This window comes from Falco naumanni, chromosome 9 (genome assembly GCF_017639655.2).
Source record: "Falco naumanni isolate bFalNau1 chromosome 9, bFalNau1.pat, whole genome shotgun sequence".
In the NCBI taxonomy this organism is placed as follows: domain Eukaryota; kingdom Metazoa; phylum Chordata; class Aves; order Falconiformes; family Falconidae; genus Falco; species Falco naumanni.
The window spans coordinates 37,187,177-37,208,352 of NC_054062.1; the positions used below are offsets into that span (position 1 = coordinate 37,187,177).

The 21,176-nt window shown below is 43.4% G+C and overlaps 1 protein-coding gene across 1 annotated transcript; it reads right to left on the reverse strand.

The window, feature by feature from the left end:
* Window positions 1–65: 65 nt before the first annotated feature.
* Window positions 66–20,283, reverse strand: ZNF365 (zinc finger protein 365). The gene is made up of 4 exons (XM_040606905.1): window positions 19,142–20,283; window positions 8,424–8,604; window positions 6,424–6,461; window positions 66–2,570 (listed from the first exon to the last, which is right to left on the reverse strand). The coding sequence occupies exons 1-4, from the start codon at window positions 19,855–19,857 to the stop codon at window positions 2,324–2,326; spliced, it is 1,182 nt and encodes a 393-aa protein (XP_040462839.1). The 5' UTR covers window positions 19,858–20,283; the 3' UTR covers window positions 66–2,323.
* Between the last annotated feature and the right edge of the window lie 893 nt (window positions 20,284–21,176).

Consider the following 21,176-nt stretch of genomic DNA (forward strand, 5'->3'; position numbering starts at 1 on the left):
CCTCTGCTGTTGGGTAGGCTTTTGTAAGAAACATTGTATTTTAAAGAGTTAAGTGACACAGTAACTGAGAAATATATCTTTATTATTAGAATGTTTATATTCTAAAAACTTTTATCTGGGGTTACAGTACAATCCAATTTCTTTCTAATTAACTAACCTGTCATTTCTTCAGCAAGTAACTGTAACGTAGGCTTTGAAAAGTTTAAGAACATGCAAATTCTTCTACTCTCTTTTTCTTTTCCTCCCCCAAAAGGACAACTTACAGTCAAGATTTTGGCATGATAAATAATAAAATAAACATCTCATTTGTGAACTAGTAGTTGCACTTAACTTTGGTGACTAACAGAGTAGATAGGCATTTTAAAGTAAAAATATTCTTTCAGTGTAAAGTGGATAAAGGAACAGATTTTTATTTCTATTATCTTTCGAAAGTTCACCTTCATTATCTTCAAAAAAGGTCATTTTTTCAGGTTTATAAAAGGATGTGGAAAGTAACTGGAAAAAACTCAAGGATGTTTCTATTTTGTGGCTTGCCTAAGAAAGTTGTCGCGACACTATCTGACCTAAGCCCATGCAACACAATTAACAACTCCTTTTCACCATACACAATGCCTAGCATAAGGCCAAGTGTGGCCTTGTGAAGTAGTTAAATAAATATTAAAATGTCATTTCAACCTAAATACCTGAATTGATTTTACACTGTGACTTCCTACTGAAACAGTGTTGAGAAACTTTAAACATACATTTGATTGTTCCATATACACTGATTAAAATAAAAGTGAGGAATAATACTATCTTTCTTCACTCTGCTACTTTCTTGGGAGCTCTGTGCACTGACACTTGTGTGACATCTGTAGTTACCTGATCCTAGCTGACTGATCAGTCATCTTCTGCTTTAAAAATATTGCAACTCAGGTGCTTATTGCAGCAGTAATCATAGCGATACACTCTCTTTTAATACTCAGTTCTGCTTACAGTCATAGTTATAAAAAATGAAAAACATTTTTCACAAATCTTTGTACACATACTGTAAAAAATCACCTTCCACATAAACAATTTACATCTGTTATGAGCATTTAAAAAATAAATTACACAGACTTGTCTCACCTATCCTTTCTTTCCTTGAGAAAACAAATCTCATAAGTAACATCAACAGGATGTTCACATCTGTAAACATGGCATGACGATTCATGTTACCAAAAAACTGTACACACAAAAAATCATCTTGATAAATACTCTGGTATATAAGGATCCTTTTAATTGGCACAAACCAATGTAAACATGTAAATTCCTGTCCTGCAATTGTCTCTAACTTCCTTGCTCTTGGGTTTTTAGTTGAAATCCAAGGATCTCTCAGCCCTGTAAAGATTCTTCAGAAATGAAAATGTGAAGGATTTTGGTTATGATCATAGCCATTTTAGGCACCTCATGCCTAAAGTCAAGCACAGGCATAGAACGTGGTGCCATGGAACGTAAGCAGGTTGCTTTTGCCTTTCACTGGCTGTGCCACAGCTGATAACCTAATTGCTGGCACCCGGTACTGAAAGGTCTCCTCTGGCTCCATGCGGTCCGTGCTTGTCAGGGCTGCAGTACCAGACTGGTCTCCTCGCTAAGTGACACCAGAGGCTGGTACATACAGCAAAGCCACAAAGCTTCTGGAATTTGAAAGCTGTGCTTGAGACAGCCGAGCTGCCCAAGCTTGTATCAACAGACAATGTGGCTGCTGGCAGGATCAAGCAGTTTAATTTATGTAATAAAATACAGAAATGTGCCTGACTAGACTTATGGCAGAAAATCCAAGGTAGTAATCTACTGCTGTGAACAGCCTTCAAGCAACTCAAGTACACCTTTTGCACCTAAGTATGGTTGTGCAGGCAACAGTTAATCATTGATCTTATACCGACCTAAGCTGAAAGACTGAATATTTAGGTGCCGATTAAATGGATTCTTCTGAACTTCATCAACAGCACAGATGGAAAAAAATTACCAAGCCACATGCTGCCACTAAAATAATTAAACATACAGCTACAGTACTGCCCAGCAAGATAACTGCAGTCATTTAAAATAAGCTCTATAAATAAATAAATAGAAAAACCTCCATGTAAACTGAATAAAATGTCACTTCTTTTATAGCCCCCAAAGAGGGAATGGCGTTACTAAATAATCCAAATCTTCCATACTGTATATATTTCTATATATTATATCTGATATGTTTTGGCATGGCCAGATAGATAGGAAAAAGTAGGATGGCTAACTTCATTCAATTATTTGTTCCGTTGAAGCCAAGCTCCTCTCCTGTGTTACTATATATTGCTAACCATTCCTATAGCGGTTTGGCCTTTTTACCCATCTTTGATTTTACACTCACTTTCCTGGCAGAGCAGACTGGTTCAGCTTTCTTTTGTGCTCTCCATATTTCTCTTGGGCAGTCAACAGGTTCATAGAAGCATTTCAGTGGCTGCAAGCTGGTTTTTTCATCCTTTGCTTTTTTCAACAAGATTCTACCTTTTTGAAAGGAATGGGGCTTTGCTTCAGGGATATTATACAAAGCATGCTGACTTCCTCGGCTCCTGAAATTAATAATAGTGATTATTAACAAGTCTATCTTGCAAAGTGATAGGTCCCCCAAATGTCCCAAACCCATACATTTTTGAAGACAGAAATAGCCTTGTTTTACAGGACCAGGCTGAAAGTTACAAAGAGGGTTGCAAAATTAATTACACTTCTAAATACTCAAAAGCATCCCTTACTATAAGAACCCTTACACGTGTTACTGGTAGACTCTTCACATGTGTTCATCTACACTTTTATTCAGATAGCATTCTGCTGATTTTGGAGTGCTGAGAAATCATTGAGGTCTATATTCTCATAACTTGGTGATCTATAGGGATTTTAAAGATGCACATGTTCATAGCGACCTTCTGTGAAGAATGTGGAAAACCACACAACATCAGTAACAGTAGAAAATGGGTACAGAGACTGTAGGAACTTCTTGGCAGGACCTCAGCACTGTCCTGGACTGTGGCCAGGCCCCAGGGAACTGCTGCTACTAATGGCCAGTAGCTCAGGTAACTCCATGCTCTGCCTTTGTCCTGGTCACCCATCTAGGGAAACTATAGCTTTACTTTTAGGCTTTGATTTGAAATGGGAGAAGAGGAAAGGGAAATACAGAAACTGGTGGGAGTAAGGGTACAAAAGCTTACAGGCCAGAGCAATCTGAATTCTTTGTTCTCTCTGTTATGGTTAAAGCCCAGCAGGATTTGCTGAAATCAGTGAGCTCAGATGGAGTGATGGCACAGCGCCTGGTGCTGCAAAGGCTGAACCATACCCTCTGCTCTGAAATTTTAAGTTGAAACTGCAGTTCCACAGTTTGGCTGAGTAAGATTGTTGCAGTTCCTTTTAAAATAATCTTAAAATGTTTTACATCAGATAAATGTGGTCTAACGGTAGCACTATGAACGTAAGGCACCAGCTCATGTCTGCCCAGCTACTGTGACTGAGGAACAGATGTGCTGATGTACAAGTTGATCTCTTAAGGGTTCCCGTAGGGCTATTTTCCATAGCTTGTTATTTTTGGAAACCATGGATTGTGTAATATTACTTCTTCTGGGAGTTAAACAATATTGCACACTTGACAAAGCTAGTTTTGGAAAAAGCTGTGGTTGTTCAAGTGTGTACAGTGCAAGTCCTCTCCTGCTCTTTAAAAGGCTAGAAGGGTGTCACAAAAGCCTCTGTATTTGTTGGTGGGAGGCAGTGAGGGCCAGCTGACAGCACAGGAACTGAGCCTTACCTACAGAACAGTTTTACCTGGCTGGTAGATTTGCCAACCAGACTTCACTGTGGGGAAGTCTGGGGAGGAAAATGTTGTGCAGGACCAAGCTGGAGCCTGCAGGCACTGTGTCACACTGGGCTGGTGCAGGCCTGGGCTCTGACCACTTGCTGGGGGTTAGAAATGACTTGTGTAAATGCACAAGTGTTGGCCACTCCAGTTTATGATCACTCCTTGAGCACTGTTTTTAACAGTCCATTACTTAGTTGTTAAGACGTAGTGCTCTTGTTTTTCTCAGATGTTGTTATGGTGAAAAAGTTAGATCACTTATTCCCAAAGCACATGCAGGTGTTATTGCAGGTGATGTTAGTCACCCCTCCGCTGCACTGAATGATGCTATTAAACCCAGAAGGTGGTCAAGGTTAATATCACCAGAAATATGGTCAGAGGGGATTGCCTAAAAGAGCTAAACTGTATTTAAATTGATCAAGTTTATGGAAGAGAAGATGGACATCTGTCCCTAATTCACAGTCAGAGTACCTAAGACAAATGAACATGTAGGTCATTGCACATGAAATGAAATGCTGCCAGCTCCAGATGTGGGAAATGTTTTTTCACTGAAAGCAGCAGCTCTGCAATACGAATGAATGTGAGAGTCTGAACTTCAGCTCAAACATATTCCTAATCTGTTGCATTATGAAGAAAGGCCGAAATGATGTGACTAAATGCACCCCGCTGCCACAGGCACTTAAGAACAATCCTATCCTTGCTGCATTTCACAAGCATCAAGTATTTTTCAAGACAGGTCTCATGATTTTGAGACCTAATTCTTAGCTTCTTCACAATGGGAGCTAGCATTTAAAGTTGATTCAGGCAGAGATGTGCTGGCAAGTCTCAGTGCCTTTGAGAAACAGTTAGTGAGCATCAGCAAAGGTCTGCCATGCTCTCAGCGCAGCATTTCCTGAAAACATCCAGGAGAAACTGGAGAAAAGGAACTGTGAAGCAAGGCAGAGGCCTTGGAGCAAGACAGATTGCAAGTCCAGCCACTGATCCCAAACAATGTAAGCCATCAGTGGCCTCAACCCCCCTGAGATTACACGGAATTTTCTGGATGGGTAGTAATGCTTCTCAATTCTTTTAACTGGTACGTATCATTAAAACCTTGTTTTATGTACTCAGCTGAGTTAGACCTCTTAAAAGCTGGTGTGGTGAATGCCAATGCTGGGTTCATCCACAGAACAGGCAGTGCAAAATAAAACTTCCCTACACCTCTGAGCATCCTCTCTGCTTCTTAGGACAAGTTGGGGTATTTTTAATCTGGTAACTCCAAATAAAGGCTACTACTAAATTCTAGTTTTGATGTATCTTTTCAAAGGAGAAGAATATCAATAGTTAAACAGAAACCTCTAAACAATTTCATATATGCCTTTGAACTCCCACTATTTTTCAGCAATTAATGGGTTTCACCAAACTGCATTATATTTAGACCAAAGACTTGTCAGTGGAAGGACTCATCTTACTGAGTCACTGAATTCACTGGTTATATTTTAATCCTGTTTTCCTTGATTCCAATCACATTAAGACATCTAGAAATGTGAAAAGTGCATACACGGTCAACTCAAAGTCTGCTTTGGACAATCAAGGTTTTCCAGAATCTCAATCAGTAGGGTTAAAAAAAAAAGCTATAAATGCTATAAAAATAAAAAGTAGAAAAAATAAAGCTATAGCCCCATGCTGTTAATTATTAATTCAAATGCTGCTTACCAGCAAAAGGGTACTTGGCCAGTTGCCTGCTAGGACTAAGATACATGAAAACCAAAAACAATGCAAAGAGCAAAAATTCCCCCCTGCCCCCAACCCAGTAGGCTATACATTGTATTTTTAGTTAATTTTCCAGCCCATCCATCTGTTCACTTATATCTCAGCTTTCCAGTAATTCTTGAACCCACTGGTCAGACACAAATCTGGCAGGGATGCAGAAGTCCCATACCTGTGGTAATGCAACAAGTTTTATGGAAATAGGAAAAAGACCCAAACTCGTGTCCCGACTAAGAAAGGTTGCCCCAAGGAAGGATGCACTGCCTGACCATCACTTGGTCGAGCAGCATGCATGATGCTCTGAACCAGCTGCTGGGACTCATGACCAAGTCACAATGACATGGAAAATTAGTTCTGCTGCTCCCAGAACAGCTGCTTGAGTAACCTGAGATGTTAGTGCCCATGCTTTGTCAGGTCACTTGCTTGCTTACATGTGATTTTTAAGTCAAGAATGTTACTGTCAGTTAGGAAATGACAACCGTCTCTCTCCTACCTACAGAATGTTAAAGATATTTTCATCTGAAATTTGGCCTATGTTTGCTGAAGAGATTCAACTACTGTAGCTTTGCAATAGGCTATTACAGGCAGCAGGAAGAAGTAATTCATTTAACAGAAAATTATTCTTTTTTTCTTTTTTAAGGAATACATGATTTTAGCTTTGATTTAGCAGAAATCTGTTTTTTCTCCGTTCCATGACATAAATACATATCATACTTGGGTATAGAACCTGAACCAAACCCAGCGTGATTCAGGTTTTTGTATAAAGTGAAATGCAAAAGCAGAAATGTAAGCATATCAAGTTGCTGTATTTAAGAGGAAAAAAAAAATATACATACAGGCATCTGGGTTTCTTATTTAACGAAATGTCTGTAAGCTGCAAAGTAAACAGAAATAGGTTATTAATATTAAATCATCAAGTAATTAAAGTACAGGGGTAAAATATTTGCAGTCTTAAGTCATATTTCAATTCTCACCCGCTATTAAAACTAGAATAATATGAAATAAACCGAAAAACCCCAAACTTTTACCAATTATTACTCCTCCAGCTTATTACATCTGTTTTTAAAATTTGTAATGTGTGAGTTGTTAGTGGTTGGATATTTTCCCCGTTATTTTTATTGTAACTATAATCAAAGTAAATTGCTAAAGAAGTGTGGGCTGGGCAGAGATCTTTCACATTAAATTAAACAGTATGGATACAAAGAGAAGTAATTATTGTGTTCAAGATAATTAATAAGGGACATTGCCTGAATAAGCTGTATTAAACTAACTTTCTCTCAGAGCCTTTAATTTTGCAGCGATATATCTCTTTCACAGAAGCAGCTAGGAAACTCAAGCTATGAGCCCTTGGCTCTGCCTACAGCAGCACTGAAGGGTGGGGGGCAAGAACGCAAGGATTTCTCTCCCTTTCCACCCCAAATCCTGAGACCAGTTAGGGACGACATAGCCTCAGTGCCAGCACAACTTTGTATAACTTCATTTTTTACAAGAGTTTGGTTCACAGTGTGGAAACACTTTGTCTAGTCCCTCTTTTAGTGGGGGTCAATAAAGGAGGTGTTGAATGCCAGCTCAGTTTAAATCAGTCTGGGTACTAAATTGGTTCTTTGTACTGATCTCCCATCAATGCTACTAGACTGAGCCTTTGAATATTATTTAATGAAGTCACTGAGCCAAGCAAGTCAGATCTGGCATCTGAAAATGATTATGTTCTTGTAAATGTTCCCTCTGTCCCTGGTATTGTCCACACTTTGCAGATGGATTTTTGCCCAGCCTAACTTAGCTTGTCATCTGTCTTGGAGTCTGGAGCCATCTCATGGTGTGCTTTTCTGTAATTACCTCCTGAAGGTCAGGCTGGTCAATATTTGGATGGATGACCTTAAAGGAATGCTGAAGTCACTCAGAAAGCAGGGCAGCTGCCTCAAAAAACAGTGCCTTCCCCAAGGGACACTGCTGAGCCAGGGAACCCGGTAAACACATCAAGAGCAGGAGAGATGATTTAATACTGAGGCCCATCTTTATGGTCCCCTTCAATGTTCTCACTGACACCCTTTGAGATGTCCTGCACTAGATTTCAGCACATCTACATTTATTCAGGTAAATAAAGCTCTTTGTCTTCCAGGTGGTTATGGGAACCTTTGCTTTGCACCATCACATACCTGTTCAGTGCTGTGTGTGATCAAATGCCTTTCCTCTCACATCCCAGAATGAGCATTACTCAGCATAGGCAGTATGGGGTATTATTCATTTAAACAGAAATGTTCCTTGGAAGTCATGCAGCTAAAACTTGCCATATAAATGTAATGCATTGTAGGGAAAACATTACATTAACAATGTTCAGACAGCTTTGGTTTCTAATCTGGGGGGGACAGACCTGTGGGAATCCATTCACCATTTCTAAGAGTCCCGTGATAGGTAACTATACAGAGGCAAGCCGACTTGCCAGTAGGCTGACGTGTCCTCTGCAGGGATCCACATCTTTCCTGAAAATCTTCAGACATTTCAAAAAAACTGCCAAGTCACTAAATGACACAAAGGAAAGTCTTTGTTGCAAAGGTAACAGCAGTAATAGCCAATGCTGGAAGAAAGATTTAAATATCTGGCAAATACTTCATTATTCTCTGCTCTCCCTTTGCCATCTTTGGCTATTTCTGCTCTTACACTCTCTGCTCCTTTCACTCATGTGAAGTAGCAGTTTAAAACATAAATAAAACACACCTAAAGAAACATTTTACAAATCCAGATCTGCCTGGAGTAGCAATTAGCCTGACCTACTGACCCCACATGTATGCAAACTCAAGTACTTTCCCTGTGATTGTGGGTGACAACAAAGGCTTACCACGTGCTCATTGATGTCAGTGTGGTTGCACACCATCTGCTGATTTTGGTAATATTCTAGCTGCCTTTCTGCCAGATCAACGCGCTGCAACAGGTTCTCAATGAAGTGCTGGAGCCTGGCTTTTCCCCGCACTTCTTTTTCTGCCGCTTCTTCCAGGAAGTGGTTGAAAGTAACAACTTCTCTGCAAGACAGAAACATTGCAAAGAGACCACATAAATAATGGGAAGGGCTCTGGTTTTGCCACTGTCAAAGAATTACTGATGCTTCTCCCCTTTTACATGGTGATAGCCCATGATGGCTCATTACCATCCTTCACCTCTACTGAAAAACTTCAAGCTCTCTGTGGACACAGTGAAGATCTGGAAACATGAATGCTGATTTTAAGTTTATGGGCAGTGGGTTTGGTTTTTTTTGTCAAATTATTAAGTTTCTTGGAAATAGTCCTAAGTGGTCCACTGGGTAGAAATGTCATTGATCATCACCTCTCAAGGTATCTGCAGACAGCTACATCCACGTTCCTTCTTTTTTTTTAAAATTTACTCATGTGAATATCAGCCCTAAAAATGAAGAGAAATGGATGAACCCCAAATTTAATCTTCCTGGTTCATCATAATCTTACACTGGTTGTTTAATGTTGCTGCTGGGGTGGTTCCTAAATTAAAAGACCTACTGTGGCCATTAAACTTTATTTTGGCTGTAATCCTGCAAGTCAAAATGCAGTGTTACGAACTGAAGCTAGTGGGAGCATGGGAGAATAACAGATAATCTACAGATTATAGACCAAGGAGTTTGTGCGCGGGAAGACAAGTTTTAGGTCAGGAGTTTAGAGATGTTTCTTGTCTGGTAACACAATAGGAAGAAGCAGATAGCACCATTGACAGTGAAAGGTCCCAGCTCTGGACTGAGACATAGCTCATTCTGAAATGCTCTGCATACTATCTGTTTACTATCGGTAACTGAGCGACCATTTGGACCTCTGATATCAAAGGAGTTTCTGGGTGGGAGAAGTTTGGTTACAGAGTGAAGCATGTATTACAAAAAATGGCAAAACTGAGCCTACAGGACTTCCCCAGTTAATACATTCCTGGATAAATAATCTTGCTCTGCCGATGAAACTATGTTAATTTTTGCTTTGTACAAAACTGAGGGGGTGAGAGTTGGGGGAATCAATGCTTGCCAAATGATGATCACTTGGTAGAAATACACCACCTGAAGAAAGTGTTATAAGCAGAAACTAGGAAACAGCCTGTAGCAGAAATGAGCTTTCAAAGTTTAGCTTGTTTAGAATAAATCCAAAGTTTCTCTGTCTTTCATTGTTTTAACTCGTATAGTTGTAGATAATTGGTTTAACTCTGTATAGTTGTTTTAACAGTGAGCAGATCTGTACTAAGAAGAGTTAGGCACAAGTGGTCAGCTGTGGAAATTTGCCATCTAGGGTTCAGGCTGTGTCTGCCGGCTCTATACCACAGCAGATTGCAGTAAGAGGCTGTTTGCATGGCTGGAGTAGGTATTCAATGGAAGGAATGAGGCAAAACCAAGCAACTATTGTTTGGACAAAGACCATTAATGAATATTAGTTTGTATTAACTCACCCACAAAATCTGGCTTAAACAGAGAGGTACCCTGTTTCTTAAACTCAACGAGTCCATTCCATTTCAAGGCTCTGTACAGTTTCTGTGATTATTAGCTTGCCCAGAGCAATCTGGTAATAAAAAGCCACTGAGGAATGCTTAGGAGGAAGCCAATCTAAACTCATTAAGGATAATTTTAGAGCTTTATTCTTACCGCACTTCCAGCATTAAAACTTCTTTGATTTCACGATGCCATTTCTGGTTCTGTGTTAGCAACATGAAGCCATTGGCTCTATCGGGCTCCTTTTTTACAGGGGACAGAAGGCTCAAAAGGACAGAAACTCAGCAGGTTGGCTCCAAATCTCTTACCCTTTGGGTAAGGAAGGAGAACTGTGTGTGGTCTGCCAGGCTGCTGGCCCTCCAGCAGAAAGGCTAGGCAAAGCAAGGAGCTGCCAGCCTGGGACACCATGAGGATGTCCCTCCTGGGGCCACAGACAGCTTGTGTGTTTTGCTACAGCAGGAGGCCACAAACATCAAGCACCTGGCATTTGTTTTTAAAAGGGTGATAGTTTCAAGAATTCTAACATTTGTAGTTGTTTCAGCAAAGGTAGTTAAAAAGCATTCATTAATCGCCTGCTCCGTGGCACGAATAGATCACCCACAAATCTTCCTTTCCTACAAATATCTCATTAGTGAGCTGTGCCATAAGGGGGACAGGGGGAAGCAGGTTTTTTTCTGAAAGACTTGACTCAGATGACTATCAGGAGGAGAACAGATACTTAATGTCAATAAATTCCCTAGTATTTTCCTTGCTTTCTAGACTACTCAAGCTAACTTGGCATTCTACTTGTCATTATTTGTAGGAACTGTTAACAGCAACAGTAGTAGTGTTTTCATAATTTTTCTCTGTTTAGCTGCCTCTGTACAGCCTATGAACCTGCCTTTAATAACTTGTATCTAAAATCTTTGCTTTGGGCTGAAATGGTACCAGCACTCTGTAAATTCCCTTTAGAAAGACAGGAGCTAGGATATATCCACCCACTAGGTCTCAGTCACAGGCCTTGTCCTGATAAGCAGCACTTCTGTCAGTTCAGCTCCTTTGTTTGTTTCCACTTCATTCTCATTTCTCAGAACAACAACATCAAGCCCCGAGGAGTGACTGCTAACAAGTCTCTCTACTTGCTCCCACACCTCTTCCTCAAAGAGCTCACTTGGTGCCAGAGCTATTATGCCTTGGTTACCTGAAGGGAGTTCCTAGAAGAAGAAGTTCCTTCCTCCCACCAGAACAATAGGGAAATGGTTCAAAGAACTCCTGTAGCTTCCTGCAGCCCCTATTTATCTAATTGCCTTTCTTGTCTTGTAGTTTGCCCAGACTTTTTCTTAGTCACACTGATGACCCTCTCCCCTCAATTCTATTTCTACATATCTGTGATGGTTTTTTGCTTGTGTTATTTTACTTTCAGTTTATTTCTCCAGGACCGACTGCCAAGTTTTTTCGGATTATGTGATATGATTTCTATCTTTTACTCTATGCTCTTACGCTTGTGGGAAGATGGATATTCACAGAGGTCAGAGGCTGCTCCTTATGAAGTCAGGGGGAAGCTGAGCCTGTGAATATTGTGGGGTCCACTTGGTAGAGACATAAACCAGAGGACAGCAACATGGGCCCGCTGGGCTCTGTGCCTTGATAGAACAGCCTTGTCAGCAGCACTCACCTGAAACAGGAATCATTTGTTAAAAGCCTGGCTCAGACCTGAAGCGTTGCCCTTCCTAATGAGAGGTCTCTGCTACCCTGTGCCGACTCTTCTACATCTAGAACACTGCTGCTATATTGAGAAAAGGTTATATACAGTTATTAACTCCCCTTGTGAACTCCTCTGCTCTCAGCATCGTCTTTCCCACTCTGCTCTGCTCCTCCATTTGCTCTCTGCCTGTCAGCCTGCAGCCTCCTGCCCCTTTTCGCTCAGCTACACCCTGGCACTTGCTGTAGCACTGTAAGCTCTAGATCGTGCCACTAAATTTTCTGAGTGCAGTAGGTGATGCTCAGTGCAGCTCAGATCTCTGTAAATTTTTGTAATGGACAGCACAGTGATCTGATCTGTTTGTTCATAGTTTACTATACTAAGGTATATTGTATAGCAAAACATTTTGTTAGAGGGCTGTAACTGGGCAGCAGGGAGAAAGGTGGATTTTTTTGCTTTGACTTGGGTGCTCTTGTCAGCCAAAACCTTTCAGAAGGAGGGATTGCTGCCGCTGCCCTGAGAGCAGAGGGCACATCAAACAGCCAGCAGCTTGTAGCAACAGGGGTAGGCTAGGGAGAGGGAGAGTCAAGGGAGGTGCCCACAAGGAGCAGGAGGTGCCTTTATTGCCAGGCTGCTAAAGAAGGCCTCTTCCCAGAGTTAGAGGAGTCTGGGGGAAATTTATTGCAATGCAGCAGGTAACTCAGAGGTACTCAGCTGAAAAAAACAAGCGCAGAGGGAAAGACTCACTGCCGGCAAGAAAAATTGCTAATAAAGCTTTTTATTTTAATCTGACTCTGCCACTGACTTCACCTGTTATAGTTAACCAGACCTAGTTAGTGTGATGGTTTGCATTTCAGCTGTAGCCTAGTTCTCACAGAAAAATTGCAGATAGCTTGCCTTGAAACTTATCCTGAAACCTTTATGGAGGGTCTTACCATGAAACTGCATGAGATGTGGTAAATAAAGTTATAATCCATAGACTTACTAGGTGACATCTATTCTTCTGCCTTCGCCACACAGTGCTCCTTGCAGGAGTAGTAAGCAGCAGTTCTTGTTTACCAGAGCAGTTGCTGGCACGTGGACCCTGCAGATACCCTTAGTATTTGTATAACTTTCAGCAGTTAAGCATGTGATAGAGTAGACGCAGAGGTTGGGACAGCTCCAGCTCCTTAACAACTGACAAGAAAGGCTAATGATTTCTCACATTGCGACCGAGCCCTCCTACAGATGTGCAATACTGTTCCCAGGACTATTTACAGCAACTTCCGACACCTGCAACTGCTCTGTAGGTGGAGACAAGCATGAAGGATCTAAGCAGATTGTGCACCCAAATATCAAAACCCTGTAGAGAACTGCGTTTGGAATACCCATCTAAAATCAATAGAAAACCAATGCTTATTTTATCTGAAGAAGGGCAAATTCCTACTACAGTAAGTAGTAAAGTGATTTACTTGTAAAAATATTTAAAACATGTATATTCATTAAGTATTCATGCCACTGACCTCATCTATCATCGCATTGGTGTTACTGCCTGAAGGCTGCTGTTATTCACCGGGTTGTAGTTTCACATTCCTACACCACTTATCAGCATGTTCGATTTAAGAGTTTCACACCTCCTCCCCTCAGAAAGTTATTGTCCTACCAGTTGCACCCATCCAGGGGGCTGTGCTCTACATCTGAGCCTTGAACTTACAGGGATGACACTGTGAAGATTAAAATGCTGTATTTCACAGAGCCATTCTGTGGGATAGTCATGCTACGCTTCAACTAATGCAGTTGGGGGAGAGTAATCTCTCAAGTGGGAAGATGAAAGGCAATGGGGAAGAGAGAATGTGACCACCTAAAACTGAGGGTGGAGGAACAGTGTGTAGTTGCAGTTATACTCCACTTAACAGCAAAATCAAACCTGTTTTGCTGTATAATTTGTATTTTAAGGAAAGCTGTTGTTTTAAAGCATAAATTGCAGTGATCTCAAAAGCCAGCTTTTAATCCCATTGTTAAGATGTTACTTGCACAGATAATTCCCTTAATTGCAAATTTAAGGTGAAGCCGCTGGCAAGAATAACTACTCCCCACCACAGCTATTCTGAAATAGCCCTTGCACTCCAGGCTATGCCAGAGCAGAGACACGACCAGTCAGTCTCAAAGCAAACACATTAAACTGGTTAAAGAAATTACTGTCAGAGATACGGCAACACACTACACTAATGCTATCACCCTATAATTAGGAGGCAAAGTGCAATTGTTTAAGTCACGATTGAAGGTAGCTTCCAGTTGAGGACCGTAACTTCAAATGCTTACCCTATTCAGACCTACTGAAAATCAAACTCTACCAGTTTTATTTTCTTACATAAATTCCAGAAACAAGCCTTTCTGTGTCCTCTAGAAGTTAATTTCATTGCTGGTTTTAGTTTCAATGGTTTCCTTGATATCTTATTCAATGCACTCTTAACCCCTTTGGGCAGGCTTCTGTGTTATCCTTAAGATCACAGTACTCAGAGTTGCATTCTCCTTAATCAAACATTGAATAATAACTGTTGGGGCACATTTTCTAATTAAATCATTCCTTTGCTCAGCAGCTCTGCTGAAAGCTTGACCCTGTAGTCATCATTCATCAAAACTGTCCAGGGCCCAAATGAGGCAGGTTGTGAACTGGGACCCACCTTTGGTAGCTGTGCCTGCTTCTCTAAGAACACCCAGGTTTCTTCTCTCCCGCCCTCCAGATAATAAAATAAAAAGCATAGTGCATAGTAGCACAGCCATTTTTGTAAGGGAATAAAAATAAAATTTAACTAAAAAGATACCTTCACTTTATTACTGCCTTTGTTGGACTACTATAGACTTTATTTAAAACGAACAAAAAATAATCAACTGACAAGTCAAAAGAAACAACCTTACTGACCCTACAAACCCTGCAAATGGGCAGCCTTGTACCTGCTGGTAGCCTAAACCAACACTCCTCCCTCTCACTGGAATGAGAGGTCAACAGTAAAACCTCATAGTGCTGTCATTTTAAATTAGTCCTTCGATTATCAACAACAACGTAATTCTGAGATGAATTTACTCCCTATAGAGTTATGAAGTTTACAGACTTGCTCCTTGCTTTGGAGAACACATCAGAGAAACCAGCTTCTGACAATGTGACCACTTGGTGGATCAGTTTTTATGTGTTGGTCTCACATGCTTGGTCCAGGCAAAGACTCAGGACACACAGGCTTTTACAGGTAGAAATGAAATTCCATCAAGTCAAAGTGACCTGAGGTCTCCTGCCTCTGCTGAGGACTACCAGTCACAGCAGTGCCATGTCTGCCTCCACTAGGCTGGGTACAAAGGAACGATGTGAGACTTAGAAGAGCTCCATCTCCTTATTCAGGAAACCCAGATGTTTAAAAAAAGTTTAGACCTCTCCTTCCTAAGCCTTCTTGGGGCTTCCTAAGCAAATTATTCTTGCTAACACATTTTTCCTTTCCTTTAACTTCCCTAATTTGAATTCACTATTGGATCCAAAATCAGAGTTGTTGTCTTCTTGTATACCCGTCTAAAGAGGAAGTTTCTAAAATCCAAACCTTTTTTTTTTTTTTCATAGCCAATTTATGGGTCAGAAGTGATGGTTAAACCCACAAATACACCCTCTTCTACCTTCCATATCTGCTTAATTCTTACATGTAGAAGCAGGTCTAGCCTAACAGCCCAGATAGGTCCCTGGCATATCTAGGCAGATTTTATAAAGATAAAAATACACTGGATTGTTAAATTTAGTTATGGAGTAATTTGATCACTGATAGCAATTGCCCATTCATGTAAGATACTGTCAGAGTAGGTGGACATGGAGGAATGCTCAAATATGGGCCCAGTAAAAACATCTCTAACTTCTTTATCAAAACATGGTTATTTTTCCAAGAGTTTCTTAAAGGGATCCCCATAGAAGTTTCCAGCTGCTTCTCTGTTAGAGCCCCCAAAGAAGAGATTTTGTGACCTTATCTAAGATTTGGACTAGATTTCCCCCTCCCACCCCCCCCCCTTTGGACAGTTTATGGGGTTGGGTGTTTTGGTTTTGTTTGGTTGGATTTGTTTGGGTTGTTTTGTTTGGGTTTTTTTACCCTCAAACTGATCTAGGGCAGCTGTATCTCAGTCTCTTGGAGATCTAGAAATGCATATTGATTATAAACCATTTCTTGCCTTCACATGCACCATATTTCATGATCTCTAGTATTAGGGACAACTGTTCAAAGACCAAGGGAAGATAGGTTTCCTTTACTTCCTTAGAAATAGGATAAGGAGGTGTTTCAAGGAAAGTGTTTTCTTTTTCCTCCTACAAAGAGGAAAGAGGAGGAAATTTTCAGCTACAGTGGCTCAATATCAATGCTGGTTTGGGAAAAGTTATCCATATTCACAAGATTGCTTGCGAATTAAAAAAAACAACCCCCAAAACCAAAAAACCAACAAAGAAACTGATGAAAGCATTTATTTCTGAAGGTCAGCAAGTATCAAAGCAGTCCCTAAGGACTGCCTTTGACTTTCCACAGTCTGCAGTAAGAACTCCTGCTTCTGCAATTTCCATTAAGCAGTCTTGTTTGGCTTTCTAATCATCTGGACTTCTTCCAGAAATCAAAGCCAAAGTTGAGATCCTCCTTTTTTGAAGGAGAAAGTCTTCTCAGCACACCAAATAAGTTTTTGAACACACAGAGGACTGAATACATAGCTAGGTCTCAGAATTTACCAACAGTTCATATGAAAATCAGGTAAGTGACATGGTTGTTAAAGTCATGAACATCCTTTCTTTGCCGCTCTACTAGAGCATACCGTCCAGTGCCTCCCTGCTGCTGGCACAAAGGTAAGCGTCCTAGGCATTTTTAGAGGTTCAAATCTGAAAAGCTGCCTTTAGAAATACTAGTCCTGCTTTTACAAGTATTTCTTTACACCTGCCTTCCTTTCAATTTGTTCATTGTACAATGACCTTTTAACTGGAAAGACATCCAGTATATTTTTCTATGGCACTATCCCTTGTTACCCCTCAAGACAGGAAACGCAGGAACCATCTGAACAAGAAAAAAATACCGTATTTTCAGGTTTTCCTAGGTTTACCTATTCCTACACCCTGCCTACCTTCCTGGTCTCCTTGAGAGTACCTTCGTAGTGACTTCTAGGAGGCAATGCTATGGGCTAGGCAGAGGCACGTGTGAGAACATACTATGACCTCCCTCAGTACTCTGAGCTGATACTCTTTCATCCTTTCCACTAGCATGCATTAGTCGTCTACCTTTAGAAATTAACACACCACTGTGTAATATCTATTCGCTCATTCCTATTGCTGCTTTTCTTTCCCATTTTTTTTTTTTTACCTTCTTCACTGAAAGCTGAAGAAAGCTAGCAGTAATTCTAGAAGAGCAATACCCTGGGTACTCAGGTGAAGTCTCTTGTGCAGCTGCCTCTTCTTGTTAGTGTTTCTTACTAGTCAAATAACCTTCAGTGTTCCCTGTAACACCAACTTAGGAGCTACCTCCTGATCTGCTTACACACTCAGGCTTCTGCTTTAGAGATGACTAGAATTATAACAGCAATCATCTGAGCTCCTGTCCCTTTCCCAAGCCTGACAATGTCCTAGTGTGAAGGACGGTGTTTCCCCACTTCTCTCATTCTGTAAGACTGCCTTTTTTGGCCTCAGAACCACAGCCTGCCACTGCGGCTAGCAAGCAGTTTGCCAAGGGGGCAAGCGGTCTCTTCCTTGTGCCTTTTCCTAATATAGTTAATGAGGCAGCAAAGGTTGTGATTTTTTATTTTCCACAGATCAATGCCCTTTCCGTCCTCCCCATATCATACTCATTCTTTCTACCCAGATAACTCTACATCCCTTTCTCATTTTCCACAAGCTCTTTTCTTCTTCCGCAGTGCTGCAGAACTCTGATTTTGCTCCACTGAATGGCTTCTGCTTTCTCCTACAGTCATGTTCTTCCTATGGATCTCAAGCCTTGAATTTTAAAGACACATTCTGCATTTAGTTTGGGGCAAGATTCATACCACAACTTTAGATACCTGAAGTTCAGCATCCAACCTAAGATGGCTGTTTATCTGAGGTCCCCCCTCTAGTCTGCAGAGGAAGGAAGAACCTTCACAGCGCAAGCCCTCCCCCTCTAAGATACTTCCTAGAGTAGGATGAATCACGCTGTGAAAGAGCCCATAAGGAGAGGTCGGCTAGATGGGAATACCAAAACTGCTTCAAACTCTTATCTTCACAGCCTCCTTCCAGCATACTTTCAAATCTGTCTCAGTTTCACCTTGAGTCCTTCAGTCTTCTCTTCCATGAGGGTGACCTGATATTTTAAAAATCAGAGATTCTGTTGAATACCTCTCAAGGAAGATACAAAGCCCAGGGGCTCAAGTCCCACCACCTCTGCTGTCCCCTCTTCTGGGAGATCTACAGGACTGCCTCAAGACAGACGACTCCTACTGATATAAAAGCCATCATCATTTCTAGTACTTAGACTACAGGAAGGAATGATGAAAGCCCTCCAAGCTTCCTACACTGAACTCCTACACCACCTTCCTATTTCTTCTAAGATCAGCGTCATGGCAACTAGCACTTCTCATCTTCCCCAAGTAAGCTGATGAATTCGTTTAGAGACACTCCATTACCAAGGCTCTTTATTTGCATTCCTCTAAAATAAGTTGTGTTGCTCTGAAAAGCCTGAAAGGTTTCAGCAAGTGCTGAATAAACCAAGTAGTTCATGTATAAATAATATAGCAGCTATCACTACATTTTTAATGGATGCATCACAAATGTATTTTTAGATGGCCTAGGTTAGTCGGAACGATTCTGGCATCTGCTTCCCATTCCCATAAAAGCAATTTGAGTTTCTGTGTCCATCTAGAACACCTACTTGGATGTGGCCTTTCCAGCACTGTCTCCAGTACAGCTTTGGGTTGCACAGGAGACCATCCCACTCCACAGGCAGCCTGCTGACTGTGGTGGGATGTCTTCAGGGACAAGGTGCTATTCAGTATTCGCACATACTTCCTCCAGCACTTACCCACCCATCTCTTCTTAAAAAGATGACAAATTAGAGGTGTCAGTGTAAATCAGATTAAATGCCGATGAGAGCTTCTACTTGGCCCTACCCTCACAAAACCGGGAACAACAACACGGGCATGGGCAGAACGTAAAAGATAGTCACCGGGGAGTCAAGCATGAAAGCTACTTGCTCGGGGAAACCGTCCCCTGCAAGGCAGGGGATGTGGTCACATGCACTACAACTCGAGCAATACAGTGCTCAGAAGCTGGTGAGCAGCAGGCCCTTTCATAACCAGCAAGCAACCCACCCATCCCCTCTCTGCTCTCCCACAGGCTCCACTCGCTCAGGCGCCGGGCAGCCCGCCCAAAGCCATCAGCTCTGGCCTCCCCGCTTACTCCTCTTTCCGGTGAAGCTCCTCCTCAGACTCGGAGAGGCGCTGCTTCAGGGCTGCGATCATCTCCACCGCCACGTCCACCTGCCTGCTCAGAGCCCGCTCCCGCCGCTGCACCTCCTGCTTCTTCTGGGACAGCTGCACAAAAGCCGCCCGCACCTCCAGCAGCTCGGCCGTCTTCTGGGCCAGCTCTTTGGTAAGCTTATCGATTCGCTTCTCAATCGTTTTGTCCACGGCCTCTACCATCCTGTTGAACTTTTCTCTGACGTGTGCCTCGAAGGAGGCTTTGGAGTCAGAGGCCGGGAGGCCAGGTTTAGAAACCTGCTCGCTGGGAGAGTCAGCCGACACATAGTTGGCAACGTAGGAGACGGGACGCTCGGCTTCCAGCTCCAGAGGCTGCCCGCTCCCGCAGGAGGCATCGCAGAAATTCAGGTAGGAGCCCTTGGGCTGAATGGCGCCGCCGGAGCTGCCCGGGCCACCCTGGGTGGCGGGCTCCGGCGGGGAGCCCAGCTCCGCGTCCTTCAGGGGCGAGAAGAGGCTGCCCTTGCTCAGGAGGCTGCGCTCCTCGTAGCTGTGGCTGTACTCCAGGTGCACCCGCAGGGAGGACAGGCTCCGGAACCTGGTGTTGTCGCCGCATCGTGGGCAGCGGAAGGGGAGGCTGATGCTCCCGAGCGGCTCCTGCCAGGGGTGCCTGCCTTCATCCCGGGCCGTCTGTTGCATTCCTCGCCGGGCCCTGGCTGGGAGGAGACAGCCCGCGTCCGCGCCCGCCCGGGGCCGGAGCAGCCCGGCAGGCCCGCCGGGAAACTTGGGAAACTTTCCCGGTGATTTTTCAGGGGTACCGCGCCATCTCCGCCCGGGGACGCGCCCGTCCGGCGCGGCCCGGCCCGGCCAGCCGCAGGGCCCCGGCGACGCTGGGAAGCTCCGCTCGCCTCGGCCGCCGCCCGGGCCTTGCCGGGGCGGAGCGAGCCCGGGCCCGGCTCAGCGCGGGCCTCAGCCGGCCGCAAGGTCGCCGCCCCCGCGCCGCCGCACTCACCGGACTTGTTGCTGGCGGCGGCGGGGAAGCCGTTTTCAGCAGAGCCGTAAATCAGGCCGAGCGCGGCGCCGCCGCCACACGCTCTCGCCGCCCGGCCGCCGCCGCGGGGCGGGGCGGGGCGGGGCTGCCGGCGGGCGGAGGCGGGGCGGGAGGCGCCGGCGGGCGGGGCACCGGGGTCGCCCCCCTCCCGAGGAGCCGGCGCCTGACCCCGCTGGCCCTGGGCGCCGGGTGGGTGGGGTGGCGGGGTTTTGCGGCGGCCCCGGTGGCGGCCGTGAAGCAGCAGTGAGGCGTGTGAGGCGTGTCGGCGGGGTGCTGGAGGATCAGGCAATTAAAAGAGTTTAAGCGGCAAGGCAGGACCGGTGCACGTAGGTGTAGCCTGGCCTTGGTTTTCTGGGAATAAAATTGCATGTGGTTTTTTTAAACTATATTTGGTAACCAGAAAGATTTGGGATTTTTTGGAAATATGACCCTAATTTAGCCTCAGGATGCAGAGAGCAGGGGTCAGCAGTAGCTTCTGTTCTGAGTGTGAGGAAGGGATGTCATAGAATCATAGTACCACAGGACAGTTTGGGTTGGAAGGGACCTTTGAAGGTCATCCAGCCCAACCCCCCGCTGCCACGGGGAGGGACACGTTCCACTAGATCAGGTTGTTTAGAGCCCGGTCCAGCCTGGCCTTGAATGTTTCCAGGAATGGGGCATCTCCCACCTCTCTGCGCAACCTGTCCCGGTGTCTCACCACCCTCATTGTAACAAAATTCTTCCTTACATCTAGTCTTAAATCTACCCTAGATCTACGTCAAAGTAACTGATGTTAGAGCATGCTGCCAATGGGCCCTCTCGATAGCATAATATGCTTCTAAACTTCTTTTTGATACCACAGACGCGTGTCTATTTTTACAAATTTTTGGAAACACGAGCAAGGCTGATTGTTAGTTTGCACAGCAGCCTTTTTGAGGTAATTGTGAAATACAGCTCCTCTAAAATCTGGTGCTGGAGGCCATAGTGG